General features: G+C 39.3%; 2 protein-coding genes across 7 annotated transcripts in view; one reads left to right on the top strand and one right to left on the bottom strand.

Annotated features, from left to right (window-relative positions):
• The window catches only part of LOC123754430 (uncharacterized), a 104415-nt gene extending 102285 nt beyond the window's left edge, over positions 1 to 2130 (top strand). For all 4 annotated transcript variants that reach the window (XM_069326519.1, XM_069326520.1, XM_045736836.2 and 1 more), the window contains one exon: positions 1616 to 2130. In XM_069326519.1, coding sequence (XP_069182620.1) covers positions 1616 to 1696 — 81 coding nt within the window. In that variant the 3' untranslated portion in view covers positions 1697 to 2130. The remainder of the gene's footprint in view (positions 1 to 1615) is intronic.
• Positions 2131 to 6086: 3956 nt separating this feature from the next.
• The window catches only part of mtTFB2 (mitochondrial transcription factor B2), a 28571-nt gene continuing 7199 nt past the window's right edge, over positions 6087 to 27458 (bottom strand). Inside the window, exons 1-4 of one of the 3 annotated variants that reach the window (XM_045736833.2) lie at positions 26499 to 26887; positions 12667 to 13712; positions 10440 to 10565; positions 6087 to 6344 (exon numbers count right to left, since the gene is read on the bottom strand). In XM_045736833.2, the coding sequence (XP_045592789.1) occupies positions 6129 to 6344; positions 10440 to 10565; positions 12667 to 13710 (1386 nt within the window). In that variant the 5' untranslated portion in view covers positions 13711 to 13712; positions 26499 to 26887 and the 3' untranslated portion in view covers positions 6087 to 6128. Of the gene's footprint in view, positions 6345 to 10439; positions 10566 to 12666; positions 13713 to 26498; positions 26888 to 27458 lie in introns of those variants that run through there. The other 2 variants (XM_045736834.2, XM_069326518.1) reach the window with 2 other exon arrangements.

Genomic DNA, 27458 nt, shown 5'->3' with positions numbered 1-27458 from the left:
TGAGTGACATAGGTTCAAACAAAAGTAGCATTGAAGGTTCAGATAAAAGTAGCATTGATGAACCAAGTGTTAGTGGCTATAGTGGGGGTGTTATTAGGCCAGGATGTGCTACCTCAGCAACATGCCCAGCCAAGCATCAGTATGTCATGAGGCCTGAGGACAAAGATGACAGTGTGCCCTCTACATCAAATGCTCATGGTAGCCCTATACTATGTAAAAGAGCCATATCTCCTGGCCTATGGAGTTATAGTACAAGAAGACAGAGCCATGGTGTTGGCGCTCATACTAGTGCCAGGACAAGTGTACTCGTGTGGGAGATTGTGACCATTTGGTTCCACATATACCAACATTTGATGATACCAATGTTGCTGTTACACCCACATTTTCCCATACTGGTGATGATATGACCGAGTTTGAATATTTTATGGCATAATGTATTTCAGTGAACCATTCATGCAGCATCTTTTTCACAACATGAACCATTACGCAGTGCAACTCATTGCATCTAGTATTGTACCTGCTTCACGAATAACATGTTGGAAGGACAAGACTATTGATGAAATGTATGTACTCACCTAGTTGTGCTTGTGGGGGATGAGCTTCGGCGTTTTGGTCCCACCTCTTAAATGTCAGCCTACTGGTGTACATGTGTTTTTAGTGCTGTATATGATGATTACTCATGCAGTGAAACACATGATCCAGGATTATTGGAACAAAGACAGCGTTGTTTCAACCCCATTGTTTAGCAAGTACATGTCTCATGATAGGTTCCTGTTACTTCCCTGGTGCCCACACTTCAAGAACAATGGCAATGTACATATAAACGATAGACTAAAATGCGAGGAAAATTTTCAGTGTTGTGAAACACATTTGGAACCACTGCAAAACAAGGAGAATATCCTGTACACAGTTATTATACCAGCCCCCTTGCTAACTATGTTCCTCCGTGAACATAAGACTGCCATCTGTGGCATTGTAAAGGCACATAGAGAAATGCCGATGTTTGGTATTGCAGTGGGCTATTATCATCTCAGAAAAAGCAACAAAATTTTATCAATGCATTGGAAGGACAGACAGAAGGTGAATATGTGACAACTACAGTATTACATAGGTGCATTGGTGGACAGTGGGAAGTAAACTTTGCAACACAGGGGAAAATATATAAACCTGATTGTATCATGGAGTACAGTATAAATATATGCTTCACATATTTATATTCTAGAATTTGGCAAATTCTCAACACCCACTCCATAGATACATTGGCTGTATACAATCTTGCACACTTCTCACCCTAATAAACTCAATTATGTTCATAGTAATGCCTTTTTATAATGGGTAGATATGACTTATAAAGTATTCTCTTCCACCTATTTCTAACTCCTGTTCCCCAGTTAACATTCTCTAATATCTATCTTTAACATTCCTATGTACTCTTTCACCAGTTCCCTTCTACATTACCTTACTTTTCAGAAGAGCTTCCTGTTCTTAATTATTTGTAATAGCAATAATTTTATAATTTAATAGCAATAAAAATAGCAATATAAAATAATAAGTAATAGCAATATTTCCTTGTTGTGTCTAAACTAAATACATATATTTTCTTCATAATTCACAGGGACCAGGAGATGTGTCTGGAGGTTGCAAGTGTGGCATTCGGGGTCAAAAATGTCACCCAAAATGTACCTACTGCCATTAATGTGTATATTGCCATAACGTGTGCAATAGTTAAACAACTTCTATGGAACAGGATTATTTTCACTTTCTGTACTCTTTACCATGCATAGATAATTTAACTTCCAGACAAAAGATCCTTAAAATTGATCTGTACTAAGACTAAAGAATTTTGTTATAATCTGAGTAATTATATTTACTGTAATTGTATTTATACATTTTATATTATTTCAGTACAGTATTAACAAATAATTTATGTAATTTTACTCATTAATTCACTAAGCAGATCATGTGATGCTGAGGTTGATTCTCGCACATTTGCAAGTGGATAAGCATATAATTTTCATTGCATAGTGCTTTTTGACCAAAGATCTAATATTTATTTTATTGCTCAATTTAATTATGAAAAGCAGTAATTCACTAGTGTGTGTTTATTATATATATATATATATATATATATATATAATATATATATATATATATATATATATATATATATATATATATATATATATATATATAATATATATATATATATATATATATATATATATATATATATATATATATATATATATATATATATATATATATATATATTATATATATATATATATATTGTATTTATTTATTTATTTATTTATTTATTTATTTATTTCATTGAAAACAACAAAGTTTTAGATTTATGATTCTGGCACAAATCTTCTGAATATTCCTTATGTTTTTTCACTGTAGCAGGAAGATTAAAAATTAATTCTACAAAGTTCATTTTTACTTTATATTTGGATTTGACTATTGATGTGTTTCGTAAGGTCTCATCTCACATTCTCAAAAAAAATGATCCAGGATTCTTTGAGAATGTGAGGCGAGACCTTACGAAACGCATCACTAAACATCAGACCCAAATATAAAGTAAAAATGAACTTTGGACAGTCAATTTTGAATTCTTGCTTCGGTGAAGAAAAACACAAGGACTATCGAGAAGATTCATGCCAGAATCATAAATCTAAAACTTTGTCGATTTCACCGAAATATGTTTAAAAGAAAGACTGCTACCAATATTATATATATATATATATATATATATATATATATATATATATATATATATATATATATATATATATATATATATATATAAAATAAATAAATTTGGCCAAAAGCATTTCGTGGCCATTATCAGATTATTTATTTATTTATTTATTTATTTATTTATTTATTTCATTGAAAACAACAAAGTTTTAGATTTATGATTCTGGCACAAATCTTCTGAATATTCCTTATGTTTTTTCACTGTAGCAGGAAGATTAAAAATTAATTCTACAAAGTTCATTTTTACTTTATATTTGGATTTGACTATTGATGTGTTTCGTAAGGTCTCATCTCACATTCTCAAAAAAAATGATCCAGGATTCTTTGAGAATGTGAGGCGAGACCTTACGAAACGCATCACTAAACATCAGACCCAAATATAAAGTAAAAATGAACTTTGGACAGTCAATTTTGAATTCTTGCTTCGGTGAAGAAAAACACAAGGACTATCGAGAAGATTCATGCCAGAATCATAAATCTAAAACTTTGTCGATTTCACCGAAATATGTTTAAAAGAAAGACTGCTACCAATATTATATATATATATATATATATATATATATATATATATATATATATATATATATATATATATATATATATATATATATATATATATATAAAATAAATAAATTTGGCCAAAAGCATTTCGTGGCCATTATCAGATTATTTCAAAATTTACTTTTTGTGTCTTATGGTACATGTCACTTCTGTTGATAATGAGGCTCTGCTTTAAAAACAATAAATTAATGATAGAATATGGATGTGACACTACTACTACTTTTATTTAAAAAGAAATTGTGATTCTAGTCTTATTGACATTGTCTAGTCTCCTGGTCAGGAAGACAGGCAGCTCTTTATGCTTAAGGTATAATGACGCTTTACAAGGTACTACTGAATTGTACTTACAGGTTTAGTTCATAATATTTATATCAAAAACCATATCAGGTTCAAAGTTTTAAAACTGTTCTAAGTTTAAATGTTTAGTTTAAAGGCAGAGACAAAGATTAATGTTAGACATTTTGTCTCCTTGTCAGACTGTAGGTATATGTTGAAAGTATTTGCATCATTATTGCATAGTACAGGTATATGGTCATTTACCCGGACTTGTTATGCAATGAAGACTTTCTAAGATTTAGACTAGTGCATCTAAACAAGGAGATGGGCAGATGCAGTTCTAGTTATATGCTACAGCTGATAATGAAGTCTGTTCTCATGACTGACATTTAAATTTAGCATATACCAAAATATTATCAAATTTATCTAGTTTTTACTTTTTTTTTAATAGAAATGGCGAGATTTTATATTGTTAACCAGCTATCATGTTATGTAACAAACAATAGTATCAACTGTTAAAATACATATTTATAGCATTAAAACTTTTGTACATGGGTATAGTTCATGAGTAAACTAGAAATATTATTTTCTAAATTTTTACTTTTCCAATTGATGCCTATGTTGTATTGCACACTGTATAATAGTGCTTCAAGTGTTTTGAAAATTAGCAAATATGTATGCACACTTCCATCAATGATGGAAGCATACCTGGAGAGGGTTTTGGAAGTTTTTCTACTCCCCGAGCCCGGCCTGAGGCCACTGGTATGGTTTGCCATCCACATATTAGGATGCAATTTGTCACAGATTTTAAGCAATCTGTATACAAAAAATTTGCCTCAGGTTAGTGAATGTGCCAACATCTGTGCTTTGATTCACTGCCCCTTAATCAATGATGACAGTATAGACATTATAAATAAAACCATCTGAATAGTAAATATTGTATAAGAAAAAAACAGCGTTAAATGTAATGAAACATAATTTTCTGGGTGAGACCCGGAGACTGCCCAGTGCTATCCAGGCTGATATAGATACAGTGTATCCTCACTTGAACAAACTATATGGGGCAAAGCCGATTCGTTCCAGTGCGGAATTCGTTCCATCCGTCCGGCCCCAACAACCTTCTTAAAAAAATAAATAAATAAATACATATGCCAGGACACATTTGCATTAGGAAACATTGCACCGGACTCACAAAGGGAGTCCTTGCTAGTGCTGAGTGCTGGTCCTGTAGGCCTACTGTGAAACCGTACCAAAAACTTTTGAATTTCAGTTTGTTTCTTCGTTGTGCGCTGCTTAATTATAATATCTCTCATGCACTTTTGGTGTCGATAATAATCTGAGATGGAGGAATCACCATCCCTCACACCACTGGCACCATCCCTCCCACCATTCACACCATCCCCCACACTACTCGCATTTTTTTTTTTTATTATTTTCTAAATAATATTATAAAAAAAAAAAAAAAAAAAAAAAAAAACTACTCGCATCATCCCCCCCACCACTCACACCATCCCCCACACTACTCACACCATCCCCCACACCACTCACACCATCCCCCACACCACTCACACCATCCCCCCCACCACTCACACCATCCCCCCCACCACTCACACCATCCCCCACACCACTCACACCATCCCCCACACCACTCACACCATCCCCCCCACCACTCACACCATCCCCCCCACCACTCACACCATCCCCCCACCACTCACACCATTCCCCCCCCCACCATTCCCCCCACCACTCACACCATCCCCCACACCACTCACACCATCCCCCACACCACTCACACCATCCCCCACACCACTCACACCATCCCCCACACCACTCACACCATCCCCCACACCACTCACACCATCCCCCACACCACTCACATCATCCCCCACACCACTCACACCATCCCCCACACCACTCACACCATCCACAGGGTAGTGAGGCAGCAGCGGGGAGGCCAGACTTGGAGGCGTCTCATTCAACACGCCGGCCAAAAAAAGAATATAGAGGTTAGTTGACTTCCTAACCCCCTAATACATCCCCCTCACCACTGATACACACACATTTATTATGCATTCATTTAGTTTCCTTTGGTTAAAGCTTAGTCTGGCTGCTATTAATACAAATGGGTTCAATCTGAAAAAAAAAACAATCGAGTTATCAGCTGTTAAAGTGTGTATACATTTTTGGGGACACCCTATAAAACACATTATAGTATGAGGTACAAAATAAAGTAACTTAATTTATGTTGAATTTTGTTTAGAAATGTAAATGTGGTGATTTGAGGGAGGCGTTTTTGTTGGTTTCAGCTGCCACTACATGCCAGCATGTATCGGCTCCAGGTGCCAGTTTTGAAGGCCACAAGAACTAGTTAAACCTTGAATCATTTGGAAATTTTTCCATGCAACTTGATGCAATATGATTATTGCAGGAGGAACAATTGCTTTTCATTCAAAAAAATCTGCTGTAATAGGAAAAAGCATAATAGGTTGGATTTGACAATGCATTTATATTTACAAATATTTATAAAATTACAATGACTCTTCATCTTCAATATGAATAGTTTTTTCTTCTGTTTTTAGTCTAGATACTTCATAAACCTTCTCTCCAAACTTTGTTACAAATTGTCTACACTGATGGTGAAATACTGACTCATCATAAAAGGGCAGTCTGATGAAGATTCTATATGCCCTTAGCAGTTGTTCCTGAGTCATCTCCCTCGGATGACAGAAGACATGCAAACCATTCTGAAAAATAATTCAGGAACATTTTATGAAAGCAATGAAATTATCAATACTGCAGATTTTTAAATTACAAAAGTCGTATTTAATAAGACAATCTTTGGCAAATACCACAAAAATTTACAGAATGTAAATAATTTTAAAGGTAAAAGGTAATATTTTCAAGATAAGTAAGGTAAATGAAAGACAGTTGTCTCATAATTTCCATATAACATAATGAGGTTCGGAATAGGTGACATAGAAAATGAAAAACCCAGCGGTGAATGTAATAAAATGTCTCTTTGTGGAGGAGCCCCAGTGGCCTCCCTGAAGTTATCTTGCTGAGAATGCTTCATACTAAAGGGTCTCATCTGTTGCAGACATTCTGTCTGGCTTTCCTGGGACAAGAGCTAGAACCTGTTTCGTAATTTTTTGTTGGGCATTTGTGGAATTTTTTGTTTATTTTTTTTGTTGGGCATTTGTGGATTTTTTGTTTATTTTTTGAGGGGAGGAGGTGGGGTTTGCCTGGTGTCTAGGAATAATAAATAGTAGTTCATTATTCAGTACAGTAGTTCAGAGGTAGTAATGAATAGCCATCAGAATGCATTAAGACAGATGGACATCCTTTAAACTCACACCAGTAAGTGCAGCATCAGAGGGCCAAACTCAGTTGAAACCTACTGCTAAAGTTTGAATACCAATGGGGGCTTGTTGGTTCTGACTAATTCTCCCCCTCTTTCACTGATTTTCCCCCTCTCTCATACTGCCTCCCACCTAAGCTCTCTCATCCATCCACCCACCAGTCAGCCATCACTGACGCAATGCGTGCATTTGGAGCTGACATGGTGCACAGATGTTTCTTGATTGTGCAGATATGTAAAACAAAAGCACAGAATGAACATTCCAGCCTTATGACAATTCAAAATAATAGGAATAATAGGCCGTGAATCTGTAGTCACAGTGGGCAAACTGGACCATCTCCCACCCACCACCACAGGCCAGCGTGACAGACCCCTTTCTTTTTTGGGGAGCATGACTCCCCAACCCCAATCGGGAAACTGGAAGTTTCGGATAACTAAAGTTCGGAAACCAAGTGGTGCTCTGTACTGAGAAGTGTATACTCTTTTCAACTTTGTCACCTCAATTCTCGTCATAAGTTTATCAATTTGGTATCAATGTGCTCGCAATAGAATTATCTAGAGGTGTAAATGCACATAAACTCCAAAAGCCCGGCTTACCACTTGCAGCAAACAGAGAAAGTGAGAGCGAGTTACCTGGGATTGCACAAGAGCAATAAAATGTGTACATTCTTTTCACTTTGGTCACCTCAATTCTCGTCTTAGGTCTTTCATTTTGATATCATGGTAATTACCTAAGTGTAGTTACAGGATGAGAGCTACGCTCGTGGTGTCCCGTCTTCCCAGCACTCTTTGTCATATAACGCTTTGAAACTACTGACGGTCTTGGCCTCCACCACCTTCTCCCCTAACTTGTTCCAACCGTCTACCACTCTGTTTGCGAAAGTGAATTTTCTTATATTTCTTCGGCATCTGTGTTTAGCTAGTTTATATCTATGACCTCTTGTTCTTAAAGTTCCAGGTCTCAGGAAATCTTCCCTATCGATTTTATCAATTCCTGTTACTATTTTGTATGTAGTGATCATATCACCTCTTTTTCTTCTGTCTTCTAGTTTTGGCATATTTAATGCCTCTAACCTCTCCTCGTAGCTCTTGCCCTTCAGCTCTGGGAGCCACTTAGTAGCATGTCTTTGCACCTTTTCCAGTTTGTTGATGTGCTTCTTAAGATATGGGCATCACACAACTGCTGCATATTCTAGCTTTGGCCTAACAAAAGTCGTGAACAATTTCTTTAGTATATCGCCATCCATGTATTTAAAAGCAATTCTGAAGTTAGAAAGCGTGGCATAGGCTCCTCGCACAATATTCTTTATGTGGTCCTCAGGTGATAGTTTTCTATCTAGAACCACCCCTAGATCTCTTTCTTTATCAGAATTCTTTAAAGATTTCTCACATAATATATAGGTTGTGTGGGGTCTATGTTCTCCTATTCCACATTCCATAACATGGCATTTATTAACATTAAATTCCATTTGTATTTTAGTCCATCTGGGAGCTCCTGTTATGACCTGCATTGCATCATTTTAAATAACCTCAACGTTTGCCCACTGGCCAGGAGAAAGAGCGAGTAGGGCAGGCACTGCATAATCAACTAGGGAACAAATGGCGTGTATGTAAAACATTCTTAACACTGTGTGTCCCACTCCTAGACGGGGCCGTGATTGCTCTCATTATATTCAACTCTGATTTTGTTTTCTCCTTCAGATGTTGAATTTACTTGTTGAATGTCATTTTAGAATCTATCCACACTCCAAGACATTGATATTGTGCAACCCACTGAAGGTCCCTGTCTTGAATGCGTAGGTACCTGTCTGGAGTGTTGCCACCTAGTCTCATTGCCTTCGACTTCTGTGCAGATATTTTTAGCCCTAAAATGCTGCGTTCAGATGTTACTTTATCTAATGCCACTTGTGCTTTATTTAGAAGTGAAGGACTTGTAATGACTAATGCTATATCATCAGCATAGCTTAGCAATTTGACCCCTTCTGCAAATGTCACGTTAACGAGGTTTTCCATAAAGATGTTAAAAAGACTAGGACTGAGGACTCCTCCTTGTGGAGTCCCATTCTCATGCAAGTGGTAGTCCGATACTTGTCCTTGCAACTTTACTCTGGCATACCTGTGACTTAGGTATGGTGACTTAGGTGTCAGGCGCCTAGGGGCGCCTGACAGCTGGGTGGACAGCGCTTCGGATTTGTAGTCCTGAGGTTCCGGGTTCGATCCCCAGTGGAGGCAGAGACAAATGGGCAAAATGTTTCTTTCACCCCTGATGCCCCTATTACCTAGCAGTAAATAAGTACCTGGGAGTTAGACAGCTGCTACGGGCTACTTCCTGGGGGTGGAGGCCTGGTCAAGGACCGGGCCGCGAGGACACTAAACCCAGAAATCATCTCAAGATAACCTCAAGATAGGTAATCTTGAATACATCCTAGCATATTTCCTTTTACGCCTTTTTTAACTAAGGTGTATAAAATTGTTGTTCTGTCAACTCCCTGTTCAGGAGCTGTTCACTGTTTAACAAATTCTGTTCAAAATGTGTTACAATCTCCCTATGTCTCATATTAAGACAACAATTGTGTTTATTTTTCAAATTGAACACAATTTTTCTAATCCTAACCATTGTCCCAACTTGAGAAAATTTTAACAACAAATTTCTATTGCCTTTTTAAACATAACTAAAATCTAACCAAGCTAAAACATTATAACCCCCAACTGTCTATAACCACAGAGTCCCACAGATGGGTCAAAGATCCTTACACTGCTCAGGGCACGCCTTCCTCCACAAGACAACAGCCTCTCAAGGACAGCTACCCAAATCTACCATTTAACAAAACCCTGTCAGGGAAAGGGCAACACCAGCAAGCACCTAGAGAAGTCAACTCCAAACACATGCAACTTGACGTGAAGTTAATCAGACTCCACACAAGAAGTGAGGCACAGTAATACACAAACCTAAATCAAATACTAAAATACAGACTGAATACAAAAGTAAATGGCACCCACAGAACAGAGTCCAAAGGATTGCCTTCACTTATCTGAAAAATTGGGACTTGAAAAGTGCCAACAGAACGAGAACTTAGAGCGACTGTTGACAAGTCCCACCAGACTTAATGACTGACAAGTTTGCTGGGTGAATCCAGTAACTTGATGTGCAATCATCTTTTGGTGGCCAGCTGTCATTATGGGAGTGAACCACCTAATGACAGAGTCGATCATTTCAGCATCTCATTTTGGGTGTTGTTTTAAATTACTACTATCTGTTTTGTTTCACTATCTATCTGGTCAATTTAATTCTTGGTCTGAGTGACCTAGAGTCCTCAGTTCCCCATGTTTTATAGAGGGTCAAGGTTTGGCCTCTGGTCTCCAGTAGGCTTACGATGATTCACAAGGGCTTGGTTTGATTTGAGTTGGTTGGAGCAACAGAGCCACAAAGGAGCCTTTCCAGAAAACTGAATAATTTGCAACTAACATTAAGAAAATTTACCTTAATAAGCTGTGGTCCACAACCAGGTATCCACCTCTCCAAGCACATAAGAAGTGTGTCGTTCTTCTTGATACGACACATTGTGTTCATAAAGTAGTGAAATCTCTCCAACTCTTTCTTTGGCACCTGGCATAAAAAGCATAAATTAATAGAAGTTCTGAGTGAAAGCATAATATAAGGCTGCAACTCGTGTAAGTCTACAGTGATATATCAACAGTGTATAGCAAACCCATGGCTCTTAAGATTATGATCATACATTATGCTGTATCTTTTCCTAGCCTGAATTACAAGTTTATAAGTCCTCATAATATACCTGAAAAGTCTTGCATAGGCTAAATATCTGCCTTTACCATGTGATCTCTGTACAGTACTGACGGAAGTGTACACACTTCTCATAAAATATTTCTCATTCGTCCTACTTACATGTCCATACCACCTAAGTTTATTATACTTGATACAAATCACTCCACATTTCATTCACTTACTCCTTTCAGTCATACTCATCCCATATAATTACAGCTATGGTTTTTCTCAAGAAATCAGTGATGAATGTAATGAAACACCAATTTCTGGATGAACCCCAGTGGCTCCATGAAGCTACAATAATGATATAGAGTCAAACTACTAGGTGCCATCAGAGTTCTTTTCAGTGTACTGGGAAGCACAAGCTTCCCAGTAGGCTGGGACTTGGCCCAAAAACTTGGTTCCCTCTAAAGAGGCAGAGAAAGAGCAGTGATACTATAATAAAATTGTCAGTAAATTTCAGCAAGAAAAACATACCACTGCCGGTTTTGAGGAAAGATTGATACCTCAAAATCGCCAAAAGAACTTCAACAGTGTAAACAAATAATTGAAAATTCATGAAACTCGAGCAAATTCATTCACCCCATTTCCCCCTCCCCCCCCTCACCTGGGGGGAGGAGGGAGGCAGACTGGGTCAGCCAGCTGCTCTGCCCTCAGTTCTATGATGGAAAACCACCCTCGACTTCCTAGAGGAGGAAGGGTATTAGGGTGTCACTGGAGCTCACTCAGAAATTAGCATCTCATTACATTCAACACTGGTTTTCTGGAGGAAGCTATGGCTCCCTGAAGCAACCTACCTATGAAGGAAACAAAAAGGTACTTACCAGGGAGGAAGGTTCACTGCAGGTATTATAACAAAGTAGAATATTAGGTATTACAACAGACACAAGTATGTGTCTGTAAACTACGGGTTACAACACATAGCCCAATGCATACAGGTACCAGGACCATTCATAAGATACCCAGCTACCAGGACCTTATTCGACCATTAAAACCCCCGCTCCCAAATATCAGCCCAAGACATACAGTATTGGCAAACACAGCTGAGAGACCGGTAAACTTACAGACGTCATGGGAAGGTGGGTAGACAGCCGGCTGGCTGTCTACCCTCCTACCCTTATTAACACTTAGGACGACTCAAAAAACATTAGCCCTGGAACCTGGAACAGGGAACCAGGAAAATTAGATTTAGCGCACAACGAGGCCACCAATTACATTAGGGCTCCTTTTTGATGTTGAGGGACTTTGTTACAGAGCCAACAGTAACATCCTAAAGAATATTTGGGTGAATTGTACAGATCTGATATTGACTGACAGCAGCTATATATAGAAATTTAGGATTGCAGAATGTTGCTATCAAGTTGAGCCAACATGAAAATATAAAGAACAGAGGAGCATGCATGGAGCATGCATGGAGTATGCATACTCCATACTGAATACTTCATATTCAGCATGGAGATGCGTGTCTTCTCATTGCTATTCAGGTAATGCTAGCCATAGAAGTTTCCATCACCAGCTGTCAGAGATCATTCACCCAGTTGAAACTAATACCTTCACATTTGAGAACCTCCATGGGTCAAGTCTGCCTGTAATAATTGCTCTGCTGAGTGTAGAAAGGAACAGAAGGAACCGACTTCAAAATCATAGACCAATATGCATCAGTGAAATCAAGGAAGGTGCAGTTGTAATGCTCATGTAGTGCCACAATTTATTAATGAAATGATTAATAAGCTTGACTTGTATGTTTGAGGTGATACAGTATTATGATAAAGTTATCGAAAAGATGGGTGTCAGATGTTTGGACATGCAACTTCAGTGCTTTCCATACACGGTATTTTCTGTAGATACACCCCTGATGCCATGCACTCAGGAAAGCCACATAAAGTGGCAGCATGCTCAGCAACAATTATTGTACTGCACTTACCTTCTTGAACAGATTTTTGTTGGGCGATATCTTGACCAGACACAAGCAATTGGCTTCCTTCGATCTGTCTCTTGAATCTTGAGTGAAAGGAAGGTAAAACCCATTCTTGTATGCCACATCCAGATACTCCAGATTGAAATAGAATCTAAACAAAATGCTAATGCTGCTGCCTTTAAAGTTCTTCACATCTGATGTAAGTCTTTTAAAAATTGTATGAGGTATATATAAATATAAAACTGGCCAAATTTTTTCATAAAAACAGCACTGAAAAGCAAAACTTAATACCAATCGAATGAAGAATTTCAAATATACAATGGACCCTACAATTTTTACAGGAGATATTTCCCCATTTCCTTTTGTAGTTATAGGATACATGAGTTCGTGTAATACATTTTTCTCTGGGGCTTTTCTGTCACTAATATAATATGAATAAAACTTTTCAAGATCCAAACTATGGATTTGTAAACGTGAAGAATACTGAGGAAGTAGTGAAATCTCAAGATTGGTTCTAAAGGCATCATGTGGTTCATAGGCAATTATGTTATTATTTGTTCGTGTCAAAAGGGCATTTGTCAGAACACCAGGACCAGGAGAGGACTCCACAATGATATCTGTTTCCTCTAAATCTTTATTTAAATGTGTCACAAGTGTTTGTGCTGCATTGTGATCTAAAACATACTGTCGACGAACGGCTTTCTTTTTTCTCAGTTCTATCTTGAATGCTTTTCTAAGGTCTTTGGTGCCATTGTCATTATTATATTTGGCATTTACATTCCAGTCACTTTTATTCTTATCTAATTTTAAGGATAGTGTTCCTGGGTGGTGAGACAATTCTAACTCACTGTCATCAAGCACTTCAATATTACAATGTTTTCTATTGAATAAAAGTGAATTGAAGTAACATGGTTTCATTTTTCCACTGTTCACTTTAATACTCTGTTCAATTCTTCTGAAAGAGCTCAGTGTCCAAAGCTCTCCATGAATACGGCATGGTAAAGAATATCCCAACAGGCATTTCTGTGGTAATCTTGCAAGGAATAGCATATCTGAAATAAAATGAACAAACAATGCAGTATATACACAGGCAAAAACAATGTTACTGTATATTGAAAAAATTATATGAGATTGTCATAAAAAAAAAAGCATGGATATAATGAAACCCCAATTTCTGGGTAAGCCCCAGTGACCCAAATGATGATATACAAATAGCAATTTCCATACATATAAGGGGGATATTTTTAGTAAGAGAAAGGGGAAAAGCAGAGGTCAAATAGGCATACTGAAAGAGAAAATCCCGAATAGAGTTGGAGCCAGGACGCAGCCCTGCTTTACTCCACTTCGGATGTCAAAGGCGTCTGATGTTAGGCCATCAAAGACCACGGTGCCCTATATATAATATGTATATATAATGTATATATTATATAATATATATATATATTATATAATATATATATATATATATATATATATATATATATATATTATATAATATATATATATATATATATATTATATATAATATATATATATATATATATTATATAATATATATATATATATATATATTATAATATATATATATATATATATATTATATAATATATATATATATATATATATATATATATATATATATATATATATATATATATATATATATATATATATATATATATATATATTTTTTTTTTTTTTTTTTTTTTTAACCTAGAAGGGGTACCACCTCTGGTGCAAATGTAGGGACCCATAGCCTCGGAGAAGAAAATAAAGAGTACTCAGAGAAGACCTTGTGGATCCTCACTGAACACTTTGATATTTTCTTCTCCTACCACCCCTATTCTTTTGTTAAGTGTGTATATTTATCTAACTTTATTTGAAAATGTCATTACACAAAAAAAAGTTACAATATTGATTACATACAGGGTACAAGGCTGCTTGTCACAAGTTGAATAGCTCCTCCAGCTCCTCAGATGGCGGGCAGGAACCATGGATGCAGTGAGCATTTCCTCTCTGGATTGCCACACTAAGGCGCTGAAAAAGAAAACTGGCAGCTCTAGGGTCTCTAGTTGTTTCGATTAGCTTAGACCCCAACTCCTTTAAAAAGCTAGCAGCACTTTTACCCCAGGCACCAAGTGTCTCTGAGGCAATGGGGACAAAATTGTAGTGGTGCTCAAGGTCTCTGTATTTACGTGACTTGGCCGCTTCCCGGTGATTGGCAGCTCCTCCTGCTTGTGTAGCACTGAAGTCAACATAGGTACTGGCCAAAGTTGAAACGCAAGTGTAGTCCCACACCAACTGTCTACCATTCTTCCAGGGGTTCACCGTAATTCCGTCTGGGCGACCGACAGGCTCATCAGAGTTGCGGGACATTAGGTAACGGGGCTCTCTCTCTGCTGGACAACCGGCTGTGGTAAGGCTCCTCTTAATAATGTCATTAACCTCGCCGTGTCTTGCATGCCATCCTCCCGTCCTTTGGCAAAGAAGGCCATGCCGTCCGTATCTGTCGGCCTCTGCCTCGCCGCAAATACGCCTGTATTCGGTGTGGATTGGGGCAGCTAGGCGGAGAGCCACGGCAATTCGGAGGGCCTGCGGTGTGAGACGGGTGCCGGTTGCTGACATTGGGGTTGCTAATAGGAAATCACCTGCATGGGGAGCTGCTACAGCTCTAAGTCGGGCAGTGTCATGTGGTGTCGTCGCAGCTTCTAGCAAAGTTGCAGCTTCTTGGTCGGCAATGGGGCGATCCCAGCTGGATTGCTTATGGGCTTCAGAAGGCGGTGGTTGGGGTGCTGGTCCTGCGAGAGAGACCCATTTGGTTGTGTATATATATGTATATATATATATATATATATATATATATATATAATCTTTGGACAACACCCACCAGTGGGACTCGAACCCAGAAAGCACAACTACCTTCCAGTAGCTGGCATAACTAGTATGCTTTAACCCACTACGCCATCAGACCTTACAAAAGAAGTAGATAGTTCGAGATATATATATCTCAAACATCTCTACCTCCCGAAGGCACCAGATGAGTGAGGGGTCAATCTGCAATTTTCATCAAGCCACTGTCAATGTGAGAGAACTCGTGTCCAGCTTATAAGCCTATACTTGCATAAACCACAAGTGAAGATAAACAATCTTTGGACAACACCCACCAGTGGGACTCGAACCCAGAAAGCACAACTACCTTCCAGTAGCTGGCATAACTAGTATGCTTTAACCCACTACGCCATCAGACCTTACAAAAGAAGTAGATAGTTCGAGATATATATATCTCAAACATCTCTACCTCCCGAAGGCACCAGATGAGTGAGGGGTCAATCTGCAATTTTCATCAAGCCACTGTCAATGTGAGAGAACTCGTGTCCAGCTTATAAGCCTATACTTGCATAAACCACAAGTGAAGATAAACAATCTTTGGACAACACCCACCAGTGGGACTCGAACCCAGAAAGCACAACTACCTTCCAGTAGCTGGCATAACTAGTATGCTTTAACCCACTACGCCATCAGACCTTACAAAAGAAGTAGATAGTTCGAGATATATATATCTCAAACATCTCTACCTCCCGAAGGCACCAGATGAGTGAGGGGTCAATCTGCAATTTTCATCAAGCCACTGTCAATGTGAGAGAACTCGTGTCCAGCTTATAAGCCTATACTTGCATAAACCACAAGTGAAGATAAACAATCTTTGGACAACACCCACCAGTGGGACTCGAACCCAGAAAGCACAACTACCTTCCAGTAGCTGGCATAACTAGTATGCTTTAACCCACTACGCCATCAGACCTTACAAAAGAAGTAGATAGTTCGAGATATATATATCTCAAACATCTCTACCTCCCGAAGGCACCAGATGAGTGAGGGGTCAATCTGCAATTTTCATCAAGCCACTGTCAATGTGAGAGAACTCGTGTCCAGCTTATAAGCCTATACTTGCATAAACCACAAGTGAAGATAAACAATCTTTGGACAACACCCACCAGTGGGACTCGAACCCAGAAAGCACAACTACCTTCCAGTAGCTGGCATAACTAGTATGCTTTAACCCACTACGCCATCAGACCTTACAAAAGAAGTAGATAGTTCGAGATATATATATCTCAAACATCTCTACCTCCCGAAGGCACCAGATGAGTGAGGGGTCAATCTGCAATTTTCATCAAGCCACTGTCAATGTGAGAGAACTCGTGTCCAGCTTATAAGCCTATACTTGCATAAACCACAAGTGAAGATAAACAATCTTTGGACAACACCCACCAGTGGGACTCGAACCCAGAAAGCACAACTACCTTCCAGTAGCTGGCATAACTAGTATGCTTTAACCCACTACGCCATCAGACCTTACAAAAGAAGTAGATAGTTCGAGATATATATATCTCAAACATCTCTACCTCCCGAAGGCACCAGATGAGTGAGGGGTCAATCTGCAATTTTCATCAAGCCACTGTCAATGTGAGAGAACTCGTGTCCAGCTTATAAGCCTATACTTGCATAAACCACAAGTGAAGATAAACAATCTTTGGACAACACCCACCAGTGGGACTCGAACCCAGAAAGCACAACTACCTTCCAGTAGCTGGCATAACTAGTATGCTTTAACCCACTACGCCATCAGACCTTACAAAAGAAGTAGATAGTTCGAGATATATATATCTCAAACATCTCTACCTCCCGAAGGCACCAGATGAGTGAGGGGTCAATCTGCAATTTTCATCAAGCCACTGTCAATGTGAGAGAACTCGTGTCCAGCTTATAAGCCTATACTTGCATAAACCACAAGTGAAGATAAACAATCTTTGGACAACACCCACCAGTGGGACTCGAACCCAGAAAGCACAACTACCTTCCAGTAGCTGGCATAACTAGTATGCTTTAACCCACTACGCCATCAGACCTTACAAAAGAAGTAGATAGTTCGAGATATATATATCTCAAACATCTCTACCTCCCGAAGGCACCAGATGAGTGAGGGGTCAATCTGCAATTTTCATCAAGCCACTGTCAATGTGAGAGAACTCGTGTCCAGCTTATAAGCCTATACTTGCATAAACCACAAGTGAAGATAAACAATCTTTGGACAACACCCACCAGTGGGACTCGAACCCAGAAAGCACAACTACCTTCCAGTAGCTGGCATAACTAGTATGCTTTAACCCACTACGCCATCAGACCTTACAAAAGAAGTAGATAGTTCGAGATATATATATCTCAAACATCTCTACCTCCCGAAGGCACCAGATGAGTGAGGGGTCAATCTGCAATTTTCATCAAGCCACTGTCAATGTGAGAGAACTCGTGTCCAGCTTATAAGCCTATACTTGCATAAACCACAAGTGAAGATAAACAATCTTTGGACAACACCCACCAGTGGGACTCGAACCCAGAAAGCACAACTACCTTCCAGTAGCTGGCATAACTAGTATGCTTTAACCCACTACGCCATCAGACCTTACAAAAGAAGTAGATAGTTCGAGATATATATATCTCAAACATCTCTACCTCCCGAAGGCACCAGATGAGTGAGGGGTCAATCTGCAATTTTCATCAAGCCACTGTCAATGTGAGAGAACTCGTGTCCAGCTTATAAGCCTATACTTGCATAAACCACAAGTGAAGATAAACAATCTTTGGACAACACCCACCAGTGGGACTCGAACCCAGAAAGCACAACTACCTTCCAGTAGCTGGCATAACTAGTATGCTTTAACCCACTACGCCATCAGACCTTACAAAAGAAGTAGATAGTTCGAGATATATATATCTCAAACATCTCTACCTCCCGAAGGCACCAGATGAGTGAGGGGTCAATCTGCAATTTTCATCAAGCCACTGTCAATGTGAGAGAACTCGTGTCCAGCTTATAAGCCTATACTTGCATAAACCACAAGTGAAGATAAACAATCTTTGGACAACACCCACCAGTGGGACTCGAACCCAGAAAGCACAACTACCTTCCAGTAGCTGGCATAACTAGTATGCTTTAACCCACTACGCCATCAGACCTTACAAAAGAAGTAGATAGTTCGAGATATATATATCTCAAACATCTCTACCTCCCGAAGGCACCAGATGAGTGAGGGGTCAATCTGCAATTTTCATCAAGCCACTGTCAATGTGAGAGAACTCGTGTCCAGCTTATAAGCCTATACTTGCATAAACCACAAGTGAAGATAAACAATCTTTGGACAACACCCACCAGTGGGACTCGAACCCAGAAAGCACAACTACCTTCCAGTAGCTGGCATAACTAGTATGCTTTAACCCACTACGCCATCAGACCTTACAAAAGAAGTAGATAGTTCGAGATATATATATCTCAAACATCTCTACCTCCCGAAGGCACCAGATGAGTGAGGGGTCAATCTGCAATTTTCATCAAGCCACTGTCAATGTGAGAGAACTCGTGTCCAGCTTATAAGCCTATACTTGCATAAACCACAAGTGAAGATAAACAATCTTTGGACAACACCCACCAGTGGGACTCGAACCCAGAAAGCACAACTACCTTCCAGTAGCTGGCATAACTAGTATGCTTTAACCCACTACGCCATCAGACCTTACAAAAGAAGTAGATAGTTCGAGATATATATATCTCAAACATCTCTACCTCCCGAAGGCACCAGATGAGTGAGGGGTCAATCTGCAATTTTCATCAAGCCACTGTCAATGTGAGAGAACTCGTGTCCAGCTTATAAGCCTATACTTGCATAAACCACAAGTGAAGATAAACAATCTTTGGACAACACCCACCAGTGGGACTCGAACCCAGAAAGCACAACTACCTTCCAGTAGCTGGCATAACTAGTATGCTTTAACCCACTACGCCATCAGACCTTACAAAAGAAGTAGATAGTTCGAGATATATATATCTCAAACATCTCTACCTCCCGAAGGCACCAGATGAGTGAGGGGTCAATCTGCAATTTTCATCAAGCCACTGTCAATGTGAGAGAACTCGTGTCCAGCTTATAAGCCTATACTTGCATAAACCACAAGTGAAGATAAACAATCTTTGGACAACACCCACCAGTGGGACTCGAACCCAGAAAGCACAACTACCTTCCAGTAGCTGGCATAACTAGTATGCTTTAACCCACTACGCCATCAGACCTTACAAAAGAAGTAGATAGTTCGAGATATATATATCTCAAACATCTCTACCTCCCGAAGGCACCAGATGAGTGAGGGGTCAATCTGCAATTTTCATCAAGCCACTGTCAATGTGAGAGAACTCGTGTCCAGCTTATAAGCCTATACTTGCATAAACCACAAGTGAAGATAAACAATCTTTGGACAACACCCACCAGTGGGACTCGAACCCAGAAAGCACAACTACCTTCCAGTAGCTGGCATAACTAGTATGCTTTAACCCACTACGCCATCAGACCTTACAAAAGAAGTAGATAGTTCGAGATATATATATCTCAAACATCTCTTACCTCCCGAAGGCACCAGATGAGTGAGGGGTCAATCTGCAATTTTCATCAAGCCACTGTCAATGTGAGAGAACTCGTGTCCAGCTTATAAGCCTATACTTGCATAAACCACAAGTGAAGATAAACAATCTTTGGACAACACCCACCAGTGGGACTCGAACCCAGAAAGCACAACTACCTTCCAGTAGCTGGCATAACTAGTATGCTTTAACCCACTACGCCATCAGACCTTACAAAAGAAGTAGATAGTTCGAGATATATATATCTCAAACATCTCTACCTCCCGAAGGCACCAGATGAGTGAGGGGTCAATCTGCAATTTTCATCAAGCCACTGTCAATGTGAGAGAACTCGTGTCCAGCTTATAAGCCTATACTTGCATAAACCACAAGTGAAGATAAACAATCTTTGGACAACACCCACCAGTGGGACTCGAACCCAGAAAGCACAACTACCTTCCAGTAGCTGGCATAACTAGTATGCTTTAACCCACTACGCCATCAGACCTTACAAAAGAAGTAGATAGTTCGAGATATATATATCTCAAACATCTCTACCTCCCGAAGGCACCAGATGAGTGAGGGGTCAATCTGCAATTTTCATCAAGCCACTGTCAATGTGAGAGAACTCGTGTCCAGCTTATAAGCCTATACTTGCATAAACCACAAGTGAAGATAAACAATCTTTGGACAACACCCACCAGTGGGACTCGAACCCAGAAAGCACAACTACCTTCCAGTAGCTGGCATAACTAGTATGCTTTAACCCACTACGCCATCAGACCTTACAAAAGAAGTAGATAGTTCGAGATATATATATCTCAAACATCTCTACCTCCCGAAGGCACCAGATGAGTGAGGGGTCAATCTGCAATTTTCATCAAGCCACTGTCAATGTGAGAGAACTCGTGTCCAGCTTATAAGCCTATACTTGCATAAACCACAAGTGAAGATAAACAATCTTTGGACAACACCCACCAGTGGGACTCGAACCCAGAAAGCACAACTACCTTCCAGTAGCTGGCATAACTAGTATGCTTTAACCCACTACGCCATCAGACCTTACAAAAGAAGTAGATAGTTCGAGATATATATATCTCAAACATCTCTACCTCCCGAAGGCACCAGATGAGTGAGGGGTCAATCTGCAATTTTCATCAAGCCACTGTCAATGTGAGATGACTGTCAATGTTTATCTTCACTACTACTAGTTATGCCAGCTACTGGAAGGTAGTTGTGCTTTCTGGGTTCGAGTCCCACTGGTGGGTGTTGTCCAAAGATTGTTTATCTTCACTTGTGGTTTATGCAAGTATAGGCTTATAAGCTGGACACGAGTTCTCTCACATTGACAGTGGCTTGATGAAAATTGCAGATTGACCCCTCACTCATCTGGTGCCTTCGGGAGGTAGAGATGTTTGAGATATATATATCTCGAACTATCTACTTCTTTTGTAAGGTCTGATGGCGTAGTGGGTTAAAGCATACTAGTTATGCCAGCTACTGGAAGGTAGTTGTGCTTTCTGGGTTCGAGTCCCACTGGTGGGTGTTGTCCAAAGATTGTTTATCTTCACTTGTGGTTTATGCAAGTATAGGCTTATAAGCTGGACACGAGTTCTCTCACATTGACAGTGGCTTGATGAAAATTGCAGATTGACCCCTCACTCATCTGGTGCCTTCGGGAGGTAGAGATGTTTGAGATATATATATCTCGAACTATCTACTTCTTTTGTAAGGTCTGATGGCGTAGTGGGTTAAAGCATACTAGTTATGCCAGCTACTGGAAGGTAGTTGTGCTTTCTGGGTTCGAGTCCCACTGGTGGGTGTTGTCCAAAGATTGTTTATCTTCACTTGTGGTTTATGCAAGTATAGGCTTATAAGCTGGACACGAGTTCTCTCACATTGACAGTGGCTTGATGAAAATTGCAGATTGACCCCTCACTCATCTGGTGCCTTCGGGAGGTAGAGATGTTTGAGATATATATATCTCGAACTATCTACTTCTTTTGTAAGGTCTGATGGCGTAGTGGGTTAAAGCATACTAGTTATGCCAGCTACTGGAAGGTAGTTGTGCTTTCTGGGTTCGAGTCCCACTGGTGGGTGTTGTCCAAAGATTGTTTATCTTCACTTGTGGTTTATGCAAGTATAGGCTTATAAGCTGGACACGAGTTCTCTCACATTGACAGTGGCTTGATGAAAATTGCAGATTGACCCCTCACTCATCTGGTGCCTTCGGGAGGTAGAGATGTTTGAGATATATATATCTCGAACTATCTACTTCTTTTGTAAGGTCTGATGGCGTAGTGGGTTAAAGCATACTAGTTATGCCAGCTACTGGAAGGTAGTTGTGCTTTCTGGGTTCGAGTCCCACTGGTGGGTGTTGTCCAAAGATTGTTTATCTTCACTTGTGGTTTATGCAAGTATAGGCTTATAAGCTGGACACGAGTTCTCTCACATTGACAGTGGCTTGATGAAAATTGCAGATTGACCCCTCACTCATCTGGTGCCTTCGGGAGGTAGAGATGTTTGAGATATATATATCTCGAACTATCTACTTCTTTTGTAAGGTCTGATGGCGTAGTGGGTTAAAGCATACTAGTTATGCCAGCTACTGGAAGGTAGTTGTGCTTTCTGGGTTCGAGTCCCACTGGTGGGTGTTGTCCAAAGATTGTTTATCTTCACTTGTGGTTTATGCAAGTATAGGCTTATAAGCTGGACACGAGTTCTCTCACATTGACAGTGGCTTGATGAAAATTGCAGATTGACCCCTCACTCATCTGGTGCCTTCGGGAGGTAGAGATGTTTGAGATATATATATCTCGAACTATCTACTTCTTTTGTAAGGTCTGATGGCGTAGTGGGTTAAAGCATACTAGTTATGCCAGCTACTGGAAGGTAGTTGTGCTTTCTGGGTTCGAGTCCCACTGGTGGGTGTTGTCCAAAGATTGTTTATCTTCACTTGTGGTTTATGCAAGTATAGGCTTATAAGCTGGACACGAGTTCTCTCACATTGACAGTGGCTTGATGAAAATTGCAGATTGACCCCTCACTCATCTGGTGCCTTCGGGAGGTAGAGATGTTTGAGATATATATATCTCGAACTATCTACTTCTTTTGTAAGGTCTGATGGCGTAGTGGGTTAAAGCATACTAGTTATGCCAGCTACTGGAAGGTAGTTGTGCTTTCTGGGTTCGAGTCCCACTGGTGGGTGTTGTCCAAAGATTGTTTATCTTCACTTGTGGTTTATGCAAGTATAGGCTTATATATATATATATATATATATATATATATATATATATATATATATATATATATATATATATATATATATATATATATATTCTGGATCTAGGCACGTGCCCAATGCCGACATGGGTACTGCCAGGAGGAATTATATATATATGTCGTACCTAGTAGCCAGAACGCACTTCTCAGCCTACTATGCAAGGCCCAATTTGCCTAATAAGCCAAGTTTTCATGAATTAATTGTTTTTCGACTACCTAACCTACCTAACCTAACCTAACCTAACTTTTTCTGTTACCTAACCTATAAAGATAGGTTAGGTTAGGTTAGGTAGGGTTGGTTAGGTTCGGTCATATATCTTCGTTAATTTTAACTCCAATAAAAAAAAATTGACCTCATACATAATGAAATGGGTAGCTTTATCATTTCATAAGAAAAAAATTAGAGAAAATATATTAATTCAGGAAAACTTGGCTTATTAGGCAAATCGGGCCTTGCATAGTAGGCTGAGAAGTGAGTTCTGGCTACTAGGTACGACATATATATATAATTCATCCTGGCAGTACCCATGTCGGCATTGGGCACGTGCCTAGATCCAGAATCCCTTCATGTAGCAGTGGCCCTCTGCCTTGGTGCCCCAATTCACACTGAATACAAGTGTATTTGCAACAGGGTGGAAGCAGACCAATATGGACTGCATGGGTTGCATTGCGGAAGCACAAAGGGCTGGCATGCAAGACACAACGAGGTCAATGACATCATCAAGAGAAGCCTCGTCTCAGCTCGGTGCCCAGCGGAGAGAGAACCTCACATCCTAGGAGCCCACCACCCGAATGACCACGCACTTCGCCCTGATGGTATCATTATATACCCCTGGAAAATGGGCAAACTGTTGGTGTGGGGTCATACATGTGTATCCACCCTGGCTGACACCTATGTACACTTCGGTGCTGATCAAGCAGGTGGGGCGGCCAACCACAGGGAAACAGCAAAATCACTCAAGTACAGGCAACTGGAAGGCCAATACCTCTTTGTTCCCATAGCATCTGAGACACATGGCCCCTGGGGCAAGAGTGCCTTGGAATTTCTCAAGGAATTGGACTCCAAGCTCATTGACGTCACCAGAGACCCAAGGGCTCCCAGTTTTTTGTTTCAGCGCCTCAGTGTGGCAATCCAGAGGGGAAATGCCTGCTGCATCTTCGGTTCCTGTCCAGAAGCGGAGGAGCTTCAAGAGATCCATAACCTTTAGGCATTTTTTGTATCAACCAATGTATATCTTGTAACCTTTAAATACACAATAAAGCAAAAAAAAATAAACAAAAGGAAGGGGGTGGTAGGAGAAAAGCACACAGAAACAATGTTTGAGGGGTCCTAAACATTCCCTCTAATGCGTTATGTGCGGTTTCCTGCGAGGCTAAGGGTCCCCTCTTCTTCCAGCCAGAGGTGGTACTCATTTCCCTTTATATACATACATACATATATGCGAACAAGCCTGAATGGTCCCCAGGCATACATGCAACTGAAAACTCACACCCCAGAAGTGACTCGAACCCATACTGCCAGGAGCATTTTGCAACTGGTGTACAGGGCACCTTATCCACTCGACTATCACTTCTGGGGTGTGGGTTTTCAGTTGCATGTATGCCTGGGGACCATTCAGGCTTATTCGCATTTGTGTTCCTCACGTGTGCCCCAAAGAATGAGGTGATTTGATAAAATACTATGCCCAAGATTACCATCAGAGTGACGGCGGGCTGATGGGGAAATGGCCTCGGCTACCATCAGCTTTTGTCCGGTCGTGATGGTCGAGTGGATAAGGTGCCCTGTACACCACTTGCATAGTGCTCCTGGCAGTATGGGTTCGAGTCACTTCTGGGGTGTGAATTTTCAGTTATATATATATATATATATGTCGTACCTAGTAGCCAGAACTCACTTCTCAGCTTACTATGCAAGGCCCTATTTGCTTAATAAGACAAGTTTTTATGAATTAATTGTTTTTCGACAACCTAACCTACCTAACCTGACCTAACCTAACTTTTTCGACTACCTAACCTAACCTAACCTATAAAGATAGGTTAGATTAGGTTAGGTAGGGTTGGTTAGGTTCGGTCATATATCTACGTTAATTTTAACTCCAATAAAAAAAAATTTACCTCATACATAATGAAATGGGTAGCTTTATCATTTCATAAGAAAAAATTTAGAGAAAATATATTATTTCAGGAAAACTTGGCTTATTAGGCAAATCGGGCCTTGCATAGTAGGCTGACAAGTGCGTTCTGGCTACTAGGTACGACATATATATATATAAATATATATATATGTCGTTTATATATATATATGACATATATATATATATAAATATATATATATGACATATATATATATAAATATATATATGTCGTACCTAGTAGCCAGAACGCACTTTTTGGCCTACTATGTAAGGCCCGATTTGCCTAATAAGCCAAGTTTTCCTGAATTAATATATTTTCAATAATTTTTTTCTTATGAAATGATAAAGCTAATAATTTCATTATGTATGTGGTCAATTTTTTTTATTGGAGTTAAAATTAACGTAGATATATGACCGAACCTAACCAACCCTACCTAACCTAACCTATCTTTATAGGTTAGGTTAGGTAGCCGAAAAAGTTAGGTTAGGTTAGGTAGGTTAGGTAGTCGAAAACCAATTAATTCATGAAAACTTGGCTTATTAGGCAAATCGGGCCTTGCATAGTAGGCTGAGAAGTGCGTTCTGGCTACTAGGTACGACATATATATATATATATATATATATATATATATATATATATATATATATATATATATATATATATATATATATATATATATATATATATATATATATGTATATATATATATATATATATGTATATATATGTATATATATATATATATATATATATATATATATATATATATGTATATATATATATATATATATATATATGTATATATATATATATATATATATATATATATATATATATATATATATATATATATATATATATATATATATATATATATATGTACACACACATACGTTACGCTTATACTGAGGTCCCTCGAAGGTCGAACTACTGATGCAACCACACAAAAAGCTAGCTCCTGGGTACCTACCTATTGCTAGGTGAACAGAGCCATTAGGTGACAGGAAACGCGGGCAACCATTTGTGTCATTGGTTTAAGGTGACGGAAGGCCTCGAGGGCCACTTGTGTCGCACTACAACACCCAACACTCTCACAATGTCATCAACCACAAGCAGCAGTAAAGGCATGCAAGGATATACTTCTCACTCTCAATACTAACTCGACACTCCAAGATGGTCGACACAATCGTAAACACATTGATGTACTGTTTAAAAGCGAGACAATAAACAATGGTTTGTTGTTGTATTTGTTGTGTTGATTTAGGGGGCAACGACGATCAAGGGATCGGATGCGCCAATGTTTTTGTGGAGTAACAACTGTGGTCGACAGAGCACCGTTCTCGTCTGCTCCTAATTGCCCATTTTCTATGGTCGGCTTTGTTTACAAATTTTATTTTATTTTTTAATTCATTAATTCTTTTTTGAATGCAGTATTTTATCTTTGTTATATACAAGGTACAATGGTGAGGACTTCGACAGGAAGCCGGCGACTTGTCGAAGATCACCCCCAAATGCTTTGATCTTTACCAGTTGTACTTAAAAAGTTAAGTATTTTTTTTTTACATTTACGGCTAAGGAGGGTAGGCAGTTCCATGGGTTTATGACCCTGTGGGTGAAGAATTTGATTGCAACATAGTAACTACAATAAAAATGTATAGTCTTGATTATACTGGTGATGTTGCTTGTCTTAAGTACCAAAATTGGCTGAGGGCATAGCACAAAATACAGTGCGAGTTTGAAGCACGAGGCAAGAACATATATTCCCTTTATACAATATTTGTGATCACCATAAGCCTCTGTTCTGCTTCTAGAGACTCACTACCATGTACATTTCTAGGCTTTCCAAAATAGTCAACAAGGCTCTTCTGCCGTCACCCCAAACTGCTCCCCAATGCGGTCCATAGAATTACCCAAATCGGCCCAAACTACA

The sequence above is a fragment of the Procambarus clarkii genome, chromosome 18 (genome assembly GCF_040958095.1).
Source record: "Procambarus clarkii isolate CNS0578487 chromosome 18, FALCON_Pclarkii_2.0, whole genome shotgun sequence".
NCBI lineage: Eukaryota > Metazoa > Arthropoda > Malacostraca > Decapoda > Cambaridae > Procambarus > Procambarus clarkii.
The sequence above is the reverse complement of the archived record's forward strand: the minus strand, read 5'-3'. Positions and strand labels throughout refer to the sequence as shown.